Genomic DNA, 19,311 nt, shown 5'->3' with positions numbered 1-19,311 from the left:
TCCAGACTCCCAGGTCCTTTTCTGCCTGGCTGCTCTCCAGCCACTCTGTCCCCAGCCTGTAGCGCTGCATGGGGTTGTTGTGGCCAAAGTGCAGGACCCGGCACTTGGCCGTGTTAAACCTCATCCCGTTGGAATCAGCCCAACTCTCCAGTCTGTCCAGGTCCCTCTGCAGAGCCCTCCTGCCTTCTAGTTGATCAACACTCCCCCTCAGCTTAGTGTCGTCTGCGAATTTGCTGATGATGGACTCAATCCCCTCATCTAAATCATCAATGAAGATGTTGAACAGAACTGGGCCCAACACTGATCCCTGGGGGACACCACTAGTGACCGGCCGCCAACTGGATGCAGCCCCGTTCAGCACCACTCCCTGGGCCCGGCCCTCCAGCCAGTTCCTAACCCAGCACAGGGTGCTCCTGTCCAAGCTGCGGGCTGACAGTTTTTTCAGGAGGATGCTGTGGGAGACGGTGTCAAAGGCTTTGCTGAAGTCTAGGTAGACCACATCCACAGCCCTCCCCTCATCCACCAGTCGGGTCACCTGATCATAAAAGGAGATCAGGTTGGTCAGGCATGACCTGCCCTTCCTAAAACCGTGCTGGCTGGGTCTGATCCCTTGCCCATCCTGCAGGTGCTGTGTGATTGCACTGAGGATGATCTGTTCCATGACCCTGCCAGGCACTGAGGTCAGGCTGACGGGCCTGTAGTTTCCTGGGTCCTCTTTCCGGCCCTTTTTGTGGATTGGCGTGACATTCGCCAATTTCCAATCATCTGGGATGTCCCCAGTGAGCCAGGACTGTTGGTAGATGATAGCGAGAGGCTTGGCGAGCTCTTCTGCCAGCTCCTTCATTACCCTTGGGTGGATCCCATCTGGTCCCATAGACTTGTGGGGATCCAAGCATCGCAGTAGGTCACAGACTGTGTCCTTCAGGATTACAGGGGGGCTGTTTAGATTCATGTCACTTTCTATGAGCTCCAGAAGCCATATGGACTTACCCCTATCCTTTCCCTTGGTTTAATCCTAACTTTTAACAGAGCCAAAGGCAATGCCTGCGGCCACTGGATTTTTGCTTCTTGACAAATTTTCTTAATTTGGTTTTTCAATGTTTGATTCATCCGCTCTACCTTACCACTTGATTGGGGTCTCCAGGGCGTGTGCAGATTCCAAGTTATCCCTAGTATTACAGAAATCTCCTGCACAATCCCTGCAGTGAAATGAGGACCCCTATCAGATGATATCCCTAACGGCACCCCAAATCTAGGGATGATTTCTTTCAAGAGTGTTTTTACCACTTCCTTTGCCTGATTAGTCCTACAAGGGAAAGCTTCTGGCCACCCCGAGAATGTGCACACATACACCAACAGATATTTGTATGTTTGGGCTTTTGGTAACTCAGAAAAGTCTATTTGCCAATAATCTCCTGGTTGGGGACCTACCTGTAACTTGCCCATTTGTACCTGCCTTCTTACCACTGGGTTATTTTTGATACACACCGGACACATTGCATTTACTCTTTTTGCCAATGTTAACATCTGGTTTGAGAATATTTCATTTTTCAAAAATTTTACCATTGCCTCCGCACCCCAGTGACACTTATTGTGTTCTGTTTCCAGTACTGTCTTCATGATTCTCACCGGCAGGATCACCTGTCCTGTTGGGGTCACATACCAGCCCTTGATGTTCTTTCGTGCCTGCAACATCCGTGCCAGTTTCTCGTCCTCTGGCGAGTAATGTGGTTTGTCTTCCATGTGTGCAGCGGCAGGGTTACCCCGAGCCGGTAACAAAGCTAATTGAGTCCATACCTCTCTGGCAACCTGCTTTGCCACTTAGTCTGCTTGTCGATTTCCCTGGAACTCTTTTCCTGGATTGTTCCGATGTCCTTTGACGTGCATCACTGCAACTGCCGATGGTTTGTAAATTGCTTCCAGTAACATAATTATCTCTTCCCTGTGTTTGATTGACGACCCCTGCGAATTAAGAAGTCCCCGCTCCTTCCATAAAGCCCCATGCACATGTACTACTCCAAATGCATATTTGGAATCAGTCCATATGTTAACTTTCTTCCCTTGACTCAATACCAGGGCTCTTATCAGGGCCCAAATTTCTGCTTTCTGCGCTGACGTGCCCGGGGGCAATGCTTTTGCTTCCACTATCTGCTGCAAGGTAACCACTGCATACCCGGCATACCTGGTACCTTTTTCCACAAAGCTGGATCCGTCCGTGAACAATTCCCAATCAGGGTCTGGCAGTGGCTCATCCTTCAGGTCCTTCCGGCTGGCGTACACTTGTTCGATTACTTCCACGCAGTCATGTTCCAGCTCTCCTTCTTCCTGGGTGGACCTGAGGAATTCTGCTGGGTTAAGGTGATTTGTTATTTTCAGCTCCACATCATCCTGTTCCCTCAATTGGGCCTGGTATTGGAGCATCCTGCTCGATGAGAGCCAATGGCCCCCCTTTTGTTCCAATACTGTGATGACCATATGAGGTACATAAACTGTCATGTGCTTGCCCAATGTTAGCTTACGTGCTTCTTGGATCAGGATTACTGTGGCTGCCACTGCTCTTAGGCATCCTGGCCATCCCCCACTTACTGAGTCCAATTGTTTAGAAAAGTATCCAACCGGTCTTTTCCAAGACCCCAGTTTCTGAGTGAGCACCCCCAAGGCTAACTTTTGCCTTTCATGTAAATACAATTGAAAGTCCTTGGTTAGATCCGGTAGACCCAGGGCAGGTGCTTCCTTGAGGGCCTGTTTTAACTCCCAAAATGCTTTATCTTCCGTGGGTCCCCACTTAAATCTCGGTTCCTTCACAACCTCATACAGTGGTTTGGCTGTCAGCCCAAAGTCGGGGAACCACAGTCGACACCAGCCGATCATTCCTAGAAAAGATCTTAGTTCCTGGTTATTACGGGTACTGGAATTGCACATATGGCTTGTATGCGATTTACTCCCAAACGACGAACCCCCTGCGAAATTTCACATCCTAGATAGATGACCTTTTGTTTGACCAGCTGTGCCTTTTCTCTGGATACCCGGTATCCAGCCCGTCCCAGCATATTCAATAGTCCAATGGTTAATTTGAGGCAGAGACCCTGTTCTGTGGTACCCAGGAAAATGTCATCCACATACTGCAACACCACATAAGAGAAAGGCGAGTCTTTTACCTGGGTAATCTTCCATTCCTCAAGTTCCTTGGCCAGCTGGTTACCGAATATGGTGGGCGAGGATTTAAATCCTTGGGGAAGCCTGGTCCATGTGAGTTGGCACTTTCGTCCCGTGTCGGGGTTCTCCCATTCAAATGCAAAAATGTTCCTACTTTCAGGTGCCAGGGGTATGCAGAAGAAGGCATCTTTTAAATCAATTACTGTAAACCATTGAAATTTCTCAGAAACAGATGTTAACAATGTGTACGGATTTGCCACTACAGGATGTATATCTTTGGTGATTAAATTAATTGCCCTTAAGTCCTGCACTAACCTGTAATTACCATTAGGCTTTTTGACCGGGAAGATAGGAGTGTTGAATTCAGATTCACACTCCTGCAGAATCCCTAAATCCAAAAATTGAGTTATCATTGGGGCTATCCCCTTTCTAGCTTCTAGGCTAATGGGGTACTGCCGTATCCTTACTGGTTGGGCCCCTTCCTTTAATTCCACTACTACTGGTACTGCCGCTTTTGATTTACCTGGGGTCCCTGTTTCCCAAACCCATGGCACGACTGCTTGTTCTATTTCCTGTGGTATCTCTTCCCCCCCTACTTCTTTAATTACAAACAATTTTGCTAGGTTTTCCTCTGGCATTTCTAGTTTTACTCTACCCTTTTCAAAAATTATTCTTGCCTGTAATATTGAAAGCAGGTCTCTCCCGAGCAGAGACTCCGGGCTGTTTGGCATATACAAAAATTGATGATCAAATTCCTTTCCTCCAAACTTTATATCGAGTGGCCGCAGGAATGTCCTTTCTTCAACCTTCCCAGATACCCCAACAACCAATACCTTAGAATCACTTAAAGGTCCCTTTAATTTATTCATTGCCGAATAACTAGCTCCTGTATCTATCCTAAATTCCATCGGCTCCCCTTCAACCTCTAAAATAACTTTCAAATCCCGGTCTAGTCAACTCTGATTCTGGTAATTCCCCATCATAAAGGCTTGAGCGATACCTTGTGGACTTCCCGCAAACGGATTCATTCCTGTAAGGCCCTTACCCATCGGGGTTCCCTGATTAAGTGGGCATTCATTCTTCCAGTGTCCCTGTCCTCTAGAAAAGGCACACTGGTTAGGTCCTAACCTTCCTCGTCCCCCTATACCCTGATTCCCAAAGCCCCCAAAGCCATTCCTCAATCCAGCGCCACCTCTCCCTCTGCCTCGATTGCGACCTCTATAATTTCCATTATTTCCACCCGTTGCTTGCTGCAGGACCGCCAGCATGCTTGCCTGCTGTTTCTTTGCTGTCTCTTTCTCCCTATTGTTATAAACCTTCCATGCAACCTCCAATAACTTTTCCAAATTCCGTGTATCCTCTCCCTCTAACTTCTGCAACTTTTTCCTAATATCCTCCTGAGACTGACCCATAAAAATCAATGCCAACTGCAATTTGCCCGATTCAGCCTCCACATCCAAATCTGTATATCTCCGTGCAGTTTCTTTTAGCCTTTCTAAGAATACTGATGGAGACTCCCCTTTATCTTGTCTTACAGAATATAATTTAGACCAATTCATTGTTTTAGGAATTCCCTCACGTACCCCTTCTACTAATAAATCCTGATAATCTTTTAACGCTTTATATCCCGCTGAAGAATTGGGATTCCATCCAGGATCCTCCCTGGGTACCAACTCATTTACCGATCCTTGTGCTATCTGCATTCTAATCAATTCCCTTGCCCGATTCGTCATTGCCCTGAATACCATTTCTTTTTCTGTGGAATCCATAATGGTGTCCAATAATACCTGCAAATCATTCCAATCAGTATTCTGTGTTTTTATTACCATTTTCACAATTCGGGCCACTTTATCTGGATTTTCCCTATATGCCCCTGCTGATTGCTTCCATATTATTAAATCATTTGGTGAAAAAGGAACCTTTATCATCACTTTTCCTCCCCCCGCTCCTACTGCCTTCCGCAGTGGGGCCATCAATTTGGGGTGTGAAAGGCCACTTCCCTTTCCCTGCCTTCCCTTTCGAGTACGCTCCGCTAGCGGCGTCCTCGGTTGATCTTTCAAATTTTCCTGTTCCGTCTCTTCTTCTGATGAGGAGGAGGACGGATCCTTGTTTGAACTTTCTGAAGGGGCTTTATAAGGTGGGAGCGGTGGTGCACTCGGGGAAACTAACAAGGATACATCCTCCTCCTCCTCCGAGAACCGTACCTTGCGTTCCTTACAGCCAGGACATTTATCACATTCTACTTTCATAGATTTTAACACTAACAGCCCACAAGCCTCCTGCCACTCAGGTTTTCCTTTTAAATAATAAAACAAATCCAAATACTGTATTTCATCCCATTTCTCAGTTTCTCGCAAAAAGTTCATCATAGGACTTAGTATTTCAGGGGTTAATGTACCATTTCGTGGCCACTGCATACCCCCTGTTTCATATTCAGGCCACACATGATTACAGTAATCAATCAAAGTTTTCTTCCGTAACTCCTGTCCAAAATTACCTTCTTTCCAATGTTTCAACAGACAACCCAGAGGTGAATCCTCAGGGATATCCTTGCTATTACAAGACAGAGCTCTAAAGGTCTTAAAAGGCAGCATGCTGACACTTATATTTGCGCGCTCTTACACACACACACACACACACACACACACACAAAACCAATATTCGGCCGATTACCAATACCAAATACCAAACTTGCCTATACTCGTCGCCGCGAGTGGCAAGTGCTGGATCTGCACAGCTTTCTACTTGCTGTGTCTTACGACCAGCGCCCAATACCAAATACCAAACTTGCCTATTCTTGTCACCGCGAGTGGCAAGTGCTGGATCCGCACAGCTTTCTACTTGCCGTGTCTTACGACCAGCGCCTAGGCTTCCAACCAACCAATTCTAATACTAACTTATTTCTATAAGGAATAAAGCACCTTCGGGCTTACCTTATGGTCGTCCGTCGGGCGCGGGGTCGGGCACGGGTTGATGTCTCCTCCAGGAATCACCTGGTGCCGGCTTTTGGAGTGGATCAGCACGTGAACCGCCCCAGCCGCCTCCGGAGTCCCATCTGGGTCGCCAGAAAACTGCTGCCCGTATCCAAAAACACAAACCAACAGAGTCAGTTTATGCGGTGCTTTATTCAGGGCCCGGGAAGCCTGTGGACTAGCGTCCCAAGTCAGGGTTCCAAAGACCCTCATTTTTGGTTCAGCTTTTATACTTTTTCCATTACAGGCCACGTACTGAGTTACATAAATTTTAGTCAGAAACTGTCACATAGATCATGCAGATAACAATTGACAAACAGTCACATAGATCTTACAAATAACAATAGATAGTCATCTCTTAAACTGTAAATCCACGGTTTACCATTTCAGCTGTCATTACCACCTGGCCCACCACCTGGATACAATTTTTCATCTTGATCTTTGGTATATAGTATCAGCTTACCTAACTGTTCTCCTTTTGATTAATGTTTTTGCTGATGGGGTCGACACACTCCTTATTTTCCTTTGATTATTGTTCTTGTAAGGGTTAGCTCATTCTTAACTAGTTACTTATTTCCAGAGTTTTAGTCTACCCGAGCCCCTTCTAACTCTTAATTTGTTCACTTTTAAAATTTTACAACCAATATTATTTTATTTCTACTATAAACTGTAACAAACTTGCAGTAGGACTCTGAAAGAAAACAGGACTGAAAATTTGGGATTGTGTCATTTTGAGGTGAAAAGAAACCTTTTCCACTAACATGCCCTTTTAAGGAAATTTAGACGCAGAAATTAGACTTTACACTTCAGTGTCCAGATGATTGTGGCTGCAAAACTGGGTGGACATACACTAGCCTGAAGTTTGATACCATTTGGGGTTTTTTTTTTATTAATAAGATACTCAATGAAATTTTACAAATGTGCAATGGAGCAATCTCTTATGGCTGTTGGGGTGCAAAGGGTTGGAGAATGCTTTGTGTGCTTTGTGGTTGGGACCCTGTCCTCAAAACCCCCTCTCTTTGTCCCACCCTGAGGTGTGCATAAACCAGTTTCCAGCACAGTGACTGGAGAGGTAGGAGATAGAGCTGATGGAGTGTAGAAAAAAAAATCCGTGGAGGCTTAAGGACAACACGTAGTCACCAATATGGTTAAAGTGAAGTTGTCTATTAACAATTCATGCTCGCTTTATATAGAACCCTTGTTTATATAACGATATCTTGCAGGTGGCTATATCTTGGCCACAGATTCTATTCTCACAGAACTTCTGCTGGCTAATCATTACTCTGCTATTCTTCTTTTCCTGCTGCCAGCTCCTTTATCTTTTTCCCAGAGCTCATCTTTCAGTAACCTTGGAACTAGGTCTCACGGCCCTTATCTTACTCTCCCTAAAGCTAAATAGTCAGGATTGCTCACATCTGTTTTCTTCCAGACAGTTTCCCAACAGTGGAGAAGAGAGAGACTGAGCTGTCCGAATGGCCATGACTCCATCTGTTCAGCTGAAACCCTTGGCTCGGCAGACCATTCTCTATCAGTAACTGTAAACATTGAGTGTTATAAGTCCTAGAAACAGACACTGAGAAACTTGCTATTCATTCCAGCAAGTGCAGATACTTGCAAGAGACTGAACTGAAAGCAAAATTACAAGACAGAAAATTAGCTTTATCTTGGCCCAAATCAGGACATTGCACCCCTTATTCCATACCTTTTTTTCATGCTCCAGTCATTACCATCACTTATCCCTAAATACACCTCTACACAAATTATTACTCTCTCTATATACTAAAGCCCACTAAGTTAATTTAGTTTATGATTGCCGATGTTCATCTATTGTAGCGGACTCTAAAAGCAAGAAATGATTGTCACAGTTCATGTCGATGGTCTACAAGTTGCAGGTTGCAGATGTTAACTTCGAGGAAGTTACTAGATGCCAGTGAATGAACCCAGTTCTGGTTTCATCACCACAACATTATCCTGAAAAACACTCACAGAACACTGTTAATTTGTGCAATAATTCACATAACAGAAATTAATGTGGGGCATGAATTCATACTCTCCAAAGTTCCATGCTTTACTGATTTAGCTAGCCAAGCAAAAATTAGGTATTCTTACCCAGTGTTAGATTCCCCTGTATTACACATTGTACTTCTCCATCGTCCATCATCACCCACCAAGTGTGTCCAGGCCCTTGAGAAAAAGCAACCCCACGAATGGGTGTGCCTTTCCCAGAGGCAGGAAAAACACAAACAGTTTTCCCTAGCAGATTCTTTTCATGCACCACAGGCACTTTGTCCCCATCTACTGTGTGTAGAAGATCTGACTGAGCAGGACCAGCTCGATTGATGGAACCCCTGGTGTTAATTTCAGCAAATGCAACTACATACAAGAGACCTAGCTAAAAGCAAAAGTACAAGACAGAAAATCACCTTTATCCTCTTCCAAACCAGGACATTTCACCCCTTATTCCATACCATTTGCATCATGCTCCAATCATTATTATCTCTTATCCCTAAATACTTTTTTACACAAATTATTACTATCTCTCTGTGCAAAAATTCACTAAGTAATTCAGTCTATGATTGCAGATGTTAATCTTTTGTAGCAGATTCTCAAAACAAGGAGCAATTTTCACAGTTCATGTCCATGGTCCAGAAGTTGCAGGTTGCAGATGGTAACTTCAAGGAAGTCACTGGATGTCAGCCGATGAACCTAGTTCTGGATTCATCATCATCAAATCATCCTGAAAAGCACTCACAGAACACTGTTAGTTTATGCAATAATTCACTTAACAGTAGTTAATGTGGGATACAAGTTCATGATTCCCAAAGATTTCATGCATTACTGATTAAGCTAGACAAGCAGAAATTAGGAATTCTCACCTAGTGTTAGATTCCCTTGGGATACACATTGTACTTCTCCATCTTTCATCATCACCCACCAAGTGTGTCCAGGCCCTTGAGAAAAAGCAACCCCACGAATGGGTGTGCCTTTCCCAGAGGCAGGAAAAACACAAACAGTTTTCCCTAGCAGATTCTTTTCATGCACCACAGGCACTTTGTCCCCATCTACTGTGTGTAGAAGATCTGACTGAGCAGGACCAGCTCGATTGATGGAACCCCTGGTATTAACTAACCAGGTAGCTTTTGCCAAGTGCTTGTCCCAGTTTTTAAAGGTTCCACCACCCATTGCATTAAAGGTAGTTTTTAACAGTCCATTGTACCTTTCAATTTTACCTGAGGCTGGTGCATGATAGGGGATATGGTATCCCCACTCAATACCATGTTCTTTGCCCCAGTTATTTATGAGACTGTTTTTGAAATTACTTCCATTATCTGTGTCAATTCTGGTGTACCATATCACCACAAGACTTGTTTCTCTAGGCCCAGGATGGTGTTCTGGGCTCTGGCATGAGGCAAAGGATATGTTTCAAGACATCCTGTACTTGCTTCCACCATTTTCAGCACATAGCTCTCACCCTGGCGTGTTTGAGGCAGCGTGATACAGTCGATTTGCCAGGCCTCCCATACCTATATTTTGACCATCTCCCTTCATACCACAGAGGTTTCAACCTTTTAGCTTGCTTAATTGCAGCCCATATGTCACAATCGTGGGTAACCTGCGCAATAGCTTCCGAAGATAAATCCACCCCTCGGTCACAAGCCCATCGATATGTTCCATCCCTGCCTTAATGACCTGAAGCATTGTGGGCCCATCTAGCTAAAAACAGTTCACCTTTATGGTCCCACTCCAGATCTATTTGGAAGACTTGAGCAGCCTCACCTGCTTGTTGGTTGTTTTGATGTTCCTCAGTAGCTCGATAGGAAGGTACATGGGCATCTGTGGGAAAGCAATCTGCGGAGGCTTAAGGATTCCATGTACGCATCAATATGATTGCAGGAAAATCGTTTATTAGCAACTTGCACTCACTTTATATAGAGGACCTTGTTTACATCATCTTATCATGCAGGTGGCCTTATACTCCAACCACACATACCATTCTCACGGGACCTTCTTCCCACATAACTATTTTCCTCCTCTGTTGCCGATTAAGTTATCTCTTTCCCAGTAGCTCATTCTCAGAAAGCCTCTAACTAGGCCTCAATAACCATTAACCCAATGTAGCCTAAATTGAAGTAAGTCAGGATTGCTCACAACCTGTATATTTCTGAACTGTTTCCCCAACAGGCATCTACGTGACATACTTTTATATCAAGTTTCTCTAACTGAGCAGCAATGTCTTTCCACAGTTCAGCAGGCCAGACAGGTTTATCTCTATGTTGCCAGTTGTTTTGCTTCCACTGCTTTAACCAGCGCCATAAGGCATTTGCTACCATCCATGCGTCAGTATAGAGATAGTCTCGGCCACTTTTCTTGTTCAGTGATGTCCAAAGACAATTGGATGGCTTTTACCTCTGCAAATTGACTTGATTCACCCTCTCCTTCAGCTGTTTTTGCAACTAGTTGTGTAGGATTCCATACGGCAGCTTTCCACCTTCGATGGCCTCTTACCAGACGACAGGATCCATCAGTGAAAAGAGCATATTGTTTCTCACTCTCTGGTAGTTGGTCGTATGCTGGGGCTTCTTCAGCCCGTTTTACCACTTTTCCTGGTGGCATTCCAAAGTGTTTGCCTTCTGACCAATGTGGTATTGCTTCTACAATTCCTGGACGATTGAGTCTTCCTATCCTAGCTCTCTGTGAGAGTAAAGCAATCCATTTACTCCAGGTAGAATCGGTAGCATGATGAAGGGAAGATGCTCTACTTGTGTACATAAAACCCAGTACAGGTAATCGTGGCACTAGGAGGAGCTGTGCCTCAGTGCCAATCACTTCTGAAGCAGCTCTAACTCCTTCGTATGCAGCCAGGATCTCTTTTTCAGTGGCTGTGTAGTTGGCTTCGGAGCCTTTGCAGTTTCGACCCCAAAATCCTAGAGGTCGGCCTTGAGTCTCTCCTGGAGCATTCTGCCAGAGGCTCCGTGTAGGACCATCACCTTCGTCTCTGGTGTAGAGCACATTTTTAATATCTGGTCCTGTTCGAATTGGTCCAAGGGCCAATTCTCAGAAATCCCACTACAAAGGATTTATCTGAAAGGCCAGTCAAAGCATGCAGCCATCCTACATTCTCAGTCTTTATAGCTGCAGTACCAAAGGACCACTGGTACCTTTTTGGGTCCTCGAAATCACCTCCCTTGAGGTAGTCTATGCCAAGGATGCACGAAGCATCTGGACCAGTCATTATCGGGTGTTTATGCCACTTTATTCCAGTGAGGCTGACATCAGCCTTCACAATACTCAGTTCTTTAGATCCCCCCGTCACTCCAGAAATAGTGATGGAGTCTGTCCCGTTCTGATTCAATGGCATTAGGGCGCACTGTGCACCAGTGTCCACCAAGGCTTTATACCTTTGTGGCTCTAATGTGCCAGGCCATCAAATCCACACAATCCAATAAATTTGGTTGTCCCTCTCCTCCACCTGGCTGGAGGCAGGGCACCTCTGAGCTTGAGCACATACAACATTGTCAGTACGTGCATTACTGAAGTTTGCATCCTCATTACTCACACCTGATGTACAGGGATCTTGAGTCACCAGCATATTTGAATTGGGTAACTCTACACTGGAGATTTGAGCAGCCATCTTTTTAGAAGGACCTCCTTTTGCCTTCGTCTTACTCAGCAACTTAAATACCTGGTCCTCTAGGACAGCAGTAGGTTTCTGATCCCACTTTTTCATGTCCTCTCCATACTCACTCAGGAGTGCCCATAGGATTCGTCTTACTGAATTCTGTTTCTCTCGATTATGTCTCACAGGAGGGCGTCTCCTCTTAATGGCTTCAATGCAGCGTCCTCCTCCTATCTGAGGAAAAAAGGGTGAATGCAATTTCTCATCTTTTCTTACAGCTGAGCCCTAGGCCCGATGAGGGGCCATGACAGCATCTTCACATTCTCGTGCTGTTTTAATTATATCACCCACAATTACATCCATATCTCCAGGAATCCATAGCATTACTGATAGTGTATGGTTTAAAGGCTGTGGTGCAGCATGCACAAACCTTTGAAACATAGGTCTAGGGCATGGCATATGATAATGATCTTCAATTTTTTCATCACTATAGATCAGATCTCATACAGCCAATTCTTCCAGATACTTGGTAGCTTTTTCAAGTGTGGGTCCTTTGATCTGTGGGCAGTCTATTTCCTCTTTTTAGGGATATCTCTCCCTTAGAGCTGACAAGAGTCATTTCCATAGGCTGGTGGTTCTAGCCTTTTCCCCAAATGCCCGATAAACACCTACATCTTTGGCCAGGGAACCCAACTGCCTGGCTTCCCTCTGAGTTAATGTACGGTAGCAGCCCCACCATTCCAGAATCGGAGTAGCAAACTGAGAAGTGGTTCACCTGAAAAACGGCTGTAGTCTTTTCTCAGAGTACGCAAGTCCCTCATGGAACAGGACTGAGCAGATTCTGAGTCTGAGTCCTCCTCAGCTGACTCTGCTTTAGAGTCTGCTCTAGCTGCTCTATGAGGTGAGGCAACATCCTCTATTTTCTCTATCACCTGGTCATCTATTTCAGACCTTGAAGGATTAAGGCTCATTTCTGATTTCCATTGTTTTCCTTTTCTCCTAGTTACAGGGTCAACAAGTAACTGTGTGGGCTGAGGGGGAGAGGCTGTGGTGCCTCCAGCAGTAGCAGCAGCAGCGCTGGCTTTCTGAACAGCAGCAGTGTCTGTGGGGGGGAGGCAGCAGCTGCAGCTGTAGCAGAAATCACTGGCAATGCTCACCGGCCGTATCAGAGTTGTGCCCTTGTGTGTGGGGGGCGAGCAGTGGCTGCGGAGGCGGAAGTGGGGGTGCTCTCTGTACCAGGTGTGCTCATTCCCCTAATTTTAGTTGTCGTACTCCTCACCAACATATGATAACACATGTCAATACTCACAGACACCTGAAAAAGATTGACTACAACAATCAGGAGGTTCAAAACTATAATAAGCATAATGCCATTTTGACTAGAATCTGGTGAACTCAGCCCAAGAGAGGCATAGTTCCAGAAAAGAAGGCTGAAAATGCAATTACCAACAAAGTTCTTAATCCTTGTATGAAACACCACTGCACCGTGTACTGCGCTGTATACTAGTATTGCAGACCATACCACAGCTACTTTACTCATGTGTAGAGAAACAAGATAAACCAGGTGCCTTGAGTTGCCAAAGAGTGGGTGTGAGTCCACCTGTGCCTGGTTAGGGCAGGCCCCCTATTACCAGGGGGCCAATAAAGGTGGGACACACACCCCCAGAGAGAAGCTCACTCTGGTGTGAGGCAATGAAGAGGCCAGCAGCTCATCGAGCCTCAGGAGCAAGAAAGGCTCATCCCGCTACATTTGGTGGAGAACGCAGGCAACATACAGACGTCTAAAGAAGCAGCAGTGTGAGGAACCAGCAAGCGCTTTGGAAACCCCTGAGCAGAGGGAAGCCAAGATAAGGATTCTCTCTTTGGAAACCCCTGAGCAGAGGGAAGCCAGCAGGATGGAATCCCAGGAGGAAGGGTTAAAACCTGTGTATGGAATCCCATGAGGAAGGGTTAAATCCCGTAATCCCATGAGGAACCAGCAAGCTCTTTGGAAACCCCTGAGCAGAGGGAAGCCAGGAGGATGGAATCCCATGAGGAAGGGTTAAATCCCGTAATCCCATGAGGAACCAGAAACCCATGAGGAACCAGCCAGCTCTTTGGAAACCCCTGAGCAGAGGGAAGCCAAGATAAGGATTCTCTCTTTGGGAACCCCTGAGCAGAGGGAAGCCAAGAGAAGAGCAGATACAGGAGGGAAAAGAACAACTCAAGTCTGAAAGGCAGAGACTTTGTGAAAAGTGCCTGGGCTGACATAGAACGGTTTGCCTAGGCTGCAGCAGTGTATGTTTGTGTCAGTCGAAGCTAGGGTTAAATCCCGTAAGCTATAAGTGTAAAAATCCTGTGTATGTTTGTAAGCTAGGGTTAAATCCCGTAAGCTATAAGTGTATCCTGTAATCAGTGTTAAAATGTTTGTAAGCAAGGGCAAACTGGGGTAAGAGAAAAAAAAAATAAAAAAAAAGGGGGGGGGGGGGAATGTAGAGAAACAAGATAAATCAGGTGCCTTGAGTTGCCAAAGAGTGGGTGTGAGTCCACCTGTGCCTGGTTAGGGCAGGCCCCCTATTACCAGGGGGCCAATAAAGGTGGGACACACACCCCCAGAAAGAAGCTCACTCTGGTGTGAGGCAATGAAGAGGCCAGCAGCTCATCGAGCCTCAGGAGCAAGAAAGGCTCATCCTGCTACACTCATGCAGTGTTTACCAAAAATGAACCACATATTAACACTCATTCCAGCTGCAAAAGCACATATCACATACCCTGAATACCAAAGGTATGTCACAATTGGTTTAATCTCCAACCCTGTTATATCTCCAGAGAAAGAGGTCTGATTCTCACTCAGCAAAGCCATATTGGTATGCTCCCACTGGAGCTAGAATTCAAAATATTCAGGTAAATTAGTCAAAATTTGAACTGGGCTCAAGCTAATTATCTCAGGTCCCAAGTTGGGCGCCAATAAATCTGTCACAGTTTTACACTGGCCCGGCAATTAACTGAATTACAGATGCCCTCTATTAATCCCCCTCCCCTCCCTGGTGAAGGAAGGAGAGAGAATAAGGGAGAGAGACTTATGGGTTGGAAACTAAACTATACACCTTTATTGAAACAGTAATGATAAAAAGGAAAAATTACTAAATATATACACGAATATACAGGAAAATTGATGCCACGTTCCTCCCTCCTCTCCCCCAATAACTCTCACGTTACCACCAAGGCTGCAGGGCAGCCCTGGGAAAGTCCAGGATGGACTTCTGGAGGCAGCAGCAGTCAGGAGCTGGATGCAGGAGCACACAGGTTCAGGCTGGTATGGATCAGGACCAAAGGCAGAGGAATGGATGGAATCCTCCCAGGATGCTGAAGCAAACAGGGACAGGTGAAGAAGGGGAAGCAGGAAGGGGTTTGTCCCTCATGATACCTCCAATTTATACTGAGTATGACATGTATGGATTGGAATACTCTGTTCGGTCAATTTTGGCCATTTATTTTTTCCATTCCTCCCTAAAGGAGGGTTGCAGGTGTGACCTCTTTACTCCTTTTCTCCTTCCGCAGGGCAAAATGTTCCTCAGAACTCAGCAGTGTCCTTGGCTCTGCACACCAGTCTCTATCAGTAGCTATAAACTTCAAGTATTATCAGTCCTAGGAGCAGACACTGTCTGAGAAACTGGCTGTTCATTTCAGCAAGTACAGCAACCTATATAAAACTTAGCTGAAAGCAAAGACAGAAAATTACCTTTATCCTGGCCAAAACCAGAACAGGGATAGAAAAGGAAACTCTTAAAACGATTAATTGGTGAACACTTTATGCAATAAAACAGGGTCCCTCTGAGTCACCATCCAAATTCAGCATAGGAAAATAGGTACCCAACAATTAGTCTCCTTGTTTTTGGAACAACATACAAAAGACATAAGGGAAAAATTGGAAAAACTATGAAAAGCAGATAGTAGAAATCTGGAAGTGTTACTAGCCTGGAGATTTTTTAGCAAGAGAGAAGAAAGCTATAAAAAAGGAACATGACAAATAATGGTGGTTTAAAGAATGGATTGGGTGCGACCTAAAGGGCCTGGAAGGAAACTAAGAAAGGATCAATGTGCTTTTGGAAACAAAAGGAACGTAATAAGGAAAGGGGTTGGCAGAGTAGGAGTGGTTTTTCCCCCCTTTTTGTGTTGAGTTTTCTTCCAAAGCAACGACATTCTATCTGTGCTGGGTGATGCCAAGAACGACCATTTCCTTTCTTACAGGGAAATGCAAAGTGCAGCCTACAGGGCGTTATTGGTGGCAGCGCAGAAAGCAGCTGCCGTAGGAAAGAGAGGCTGCTGCGGGCTTTTGGAAAGGGATACTTGTAATGCATTGCTCCTCCTGCCTCTAAGGGAAGGTGTCCTGCAGGCAGGGCAGGAATGGGCTTGCTGCCGCTGCCCCCATCCCCTCATTGTGTGACAGGACAATTGCTGCCAGCGCTTGGGGCTCCCTGCAGAGACCCCGATGATGCTGGTGCCATGCAGGGTGGGCGAGTGGGTATGAAGCGGCAGCGTAGGGATAGGAGTGAGCTAAAAGAGCAACAGCTGCTGCATGGAGGGTAGAAGTGGTGGCACTGACAAGGTGGTGGTGACGAGGTGATGGTGACAAAATGGTGGAGGCAAATTTTCCAAGACCAATCCCAGGGAGCTAACGAGACCAATGTTGTGTTTTGGGTGGTGAGGAGTGATGGACCTCAAAGGCTTTTCCTCACTGTCCAGGCCTCTTGCAGAGACACTCTGCACCAATACCAGTTGAATATAAATTTCTAAACTGAAAACCAGTAAAATTGAACTTTTAAAAAAATTTATTTGATGCTCTTTGTAATCTTCCTCCACACTGGAACCTCTCTGATTAGCTGTGCAAGTCTTGAACACTAAAAACACCACAGAGGGACATGGATGCTCAGTGTTGTAATGGGCCCAATGGTGCCAGAGGGACTGAGCCCATGATCCTCAGGTACTGACAGAAGACTGAAAAATAAAAATCCTCTTAAGAAGTTAAAGCCAAAAAAACCCTAACCAATTTATCTTTAATTACTGATAGGCCCCATTGGGTCCTATTACTGACAAAGCCTCCCCAGAGACTTGTTAGAGAAGGTCACTGGAGGCCATGATTTCAGGGAGGCAAAGATTCTGTAAAGGTGGCTCTGAAGAAACAGATATTTATTTATTTATTTGTGTGTTTATGTATTTATGCATTTATTTATTTTATGGATCTGTCAGGCCAAACTCGAAACCCCAGGCAATGGGAAGGCAGATTCCATCCCTCACTTGTGAGTCAGGACATTTCCTGGGGGCAGTGGGGTGTGAAGATGAGCAATAAAAACTGTGGGAAAAAATGAACAACACCTCCGTGATACCCCAAGAAGGGGCAAAGAGCAAACTAAGTGCAGAGCCTCAACATAAACTTCTGCCTGGTGGTGGTGATACAGGGACCATTTCTAAAGTCACCTTTCCAGACACAGACTGCCCAGAGAAAGGCCATTCCCATTCCTCTCCAATTGTCCCCTTCTCCTACTCTTTGTTTATTCAGATGCCTCTCCCCTGGGTGCTGCTTTGAGCAGCAGGTTGTTCAAAGCTCACCTGTCTTTCAGCAGCCTGATTCTCTCTTTAGCCACCTCTGTCATGATGATCACAGCTCTCTTTTCCCATCTGTCTCTCTAAGCCGTTTCTCCTCAGATTCTTCTTCACTTTCTCTGTTTGACTTTTCTTGGCTTGCACAAAGGAAAACTCCTGCTGTGCCCGTGTGCAGTCAGTTCTCTAAGGAGAGCAGGTGGTGCAGTGGAGCTGTAACCTCCAACTGCAGAGAGAAGTGGAGAAGTCTAATGCAAGGACCAGAGATGGGAGTCCCAGGTGGGACATGACAGAAATGATAGGGCTGTGGAGATCAGCAATAAAGGTGTCCACACAGTGTCAGACCTCAGGGAACCTCTGTCACCGCTCGTCTTAAATGAAAATTATGAGATGATCTGTTAAAATATATTTTTAAAAAGTAACATAAACCAAAAAGTACCACAAACAGTTTTCATTAAGCACAGTATCAAATTTTCCTCCTTTACTACAATGTGAAAACCTCTCCAATTAGCTGTAAAAGTCTTGAAGATGTGAAGAATATCCCATGGAGAGCCATGGCTCTTTATCTAATTCTGTATTTCAATGAGCCCCAGGGTGTGTTTGGTGCTGAGTCCATGATCCTCAGGTGCTGAGAGATGAATGAACAAACTGCTCCAGAAGTCAGAATGGAACCTGAAAGTACCTTGAAGCATTGAGTGGCCCCACTGAGGGCCATTGCTTCCAGAGCCTCTCCATGGCCTTGTTAATGCAGATCACTAGAGGCCACATTTGCAGGGAGGCAAAGGCTCTGTAAAGGTGGCTCTGAAGCCAAGGGTTTTTCATTTTTTGCTTATTAATAAAGCATTGATGTTGCCAGATGAACCTCTTTAAGGGCACGGTGCTCCAAGGTCCAACCAGGTATTCCACCAGAAACTCACAAATAGTGCTCCGAGTCTATTGCCCTCAGGGTTGACTAGCCTGGCTCAGTGCTATTGCTCCTAAAGCAGCTAACCTCTCTGCTGACTTGCTTAGGAGTGAGCTGAGCTTGTGTTTTGAAGCTCACCTTTTATTCGCCCTCTAATCCTGCTCATGCGCAGTTAGGGCCTGCCTTAATCAGGCACAGGTGGGCTTAGCACAAGCTCATGCCCACTACCTGGCAATTAGTGGCACCTGGTTGCCTCATTTCACTACATTCCCCTCCCCCCCCCTTTTTTTTTTTGAAAAGGAACACAAAAAATATATGAAGTTCAAAATTATACGATGTCCAAATGCACAAATTCAGCAAGGTTATTCAGTTTGAGCTGCTGGATGATGCATCATTGTCCATTAATGATCTGGTTGTGGCAGGGTGTGTCCATTTCACGGCCTGATTTGTTTGTTCAAGGAGGGCTTTTATTTTGTCCTCCAGGCCGATGGGTGCAGCTGGTGGGGTGGCCGCTTCTTTCCCATGCTCTTTTTCTGAGCTGGGAGGTGGCAGTAGTGGTGGTTTCAAGCAGCAACTGAGGCTGCCCATCTCGGGGGCATGTGCTGTCGGCATCTTTGCATTCTTTTGTACGTTTCTTTCGGTGCTCGGAGTAGGTGCTTCTTTTTCTTCCTCCGGCCCGATATCTGACAGAAACTCAGCTATGGAATGGTGCGACTTTCCTGTCATGCCTTTGATGGCAAGGTTGTTGTTTCCACCCTCAGGAAGAGGGGTGAGTAGCGGAGGCGCTTTGAGGACAACATCGGATCCTGCTTCTGATGGTGGTGCTGTAGTATCAACGCTAGCGCTTGGCAGAAGCGCTGCAATGGCGGTGACAGCAGCTTCCGCCTCAGCTTTTACTTCTTTTAGGGCATTTATCACCATTCCCCATGTACCGCCTAATCCGATTATGTTTTTACACATTTCTTGAGTATGGAGGTTTCCCAACAGGTCACTGACCTCATGCCAAAGTTCTTATGCGGCCACAGAGGACAGGGAGGAGGAGAGTTCTTGCTCCTTCGCCAGTGTCACCAGCTTCTAATTAA

The 19,311-nt window shown here is 45.7% G+C and overlaps 1 protein-coding gene across 1 annotated transcript; it reads right to left on the bottom strand.

Annotated features, from left to right (window-relative positions):
* Window positions 1-984: 984 nt before the first annotated feature.
* Window positions 985-19,150, bottom strand: LOC115600057 (the record flags this gene model as incomplete). Its single annotated transcript, XM_030468288.1, is given in 5 exon segments — window positions 985-1,452; window positions 1,831-2,897; window positions 2,900-3,962; window positions 6,090-6,230; window positions 18,860-19,150. Coding segments are annotated over 5 exon segments (3,030 nt in total), but the record flags the coding sequence as incomplete, so codon positions are not given.
* Between the last annotated feature and the right edge of the window lie 161 nt (window positions 19,151-19,311).

Source organism: Calypte anna, chromosome W (genome assembly GCF_003957555.1).
Source record: "Calypte anna isolate BGI_N300 chromosome W, bCalAnn1_v1.p, whole genome shotgun sequence".
Taxonomy (NCBI): Eukaryota; Metazoa; Chordata; class Aves; order Apodiformes; family Trochilidae; genus Calypte; species Calypte anna.
The sequence above is the reverse complement of the archived record's forward strand: the minus strand, read 5'-3'. Positions and strand labels throughout refer to the sequence as shown.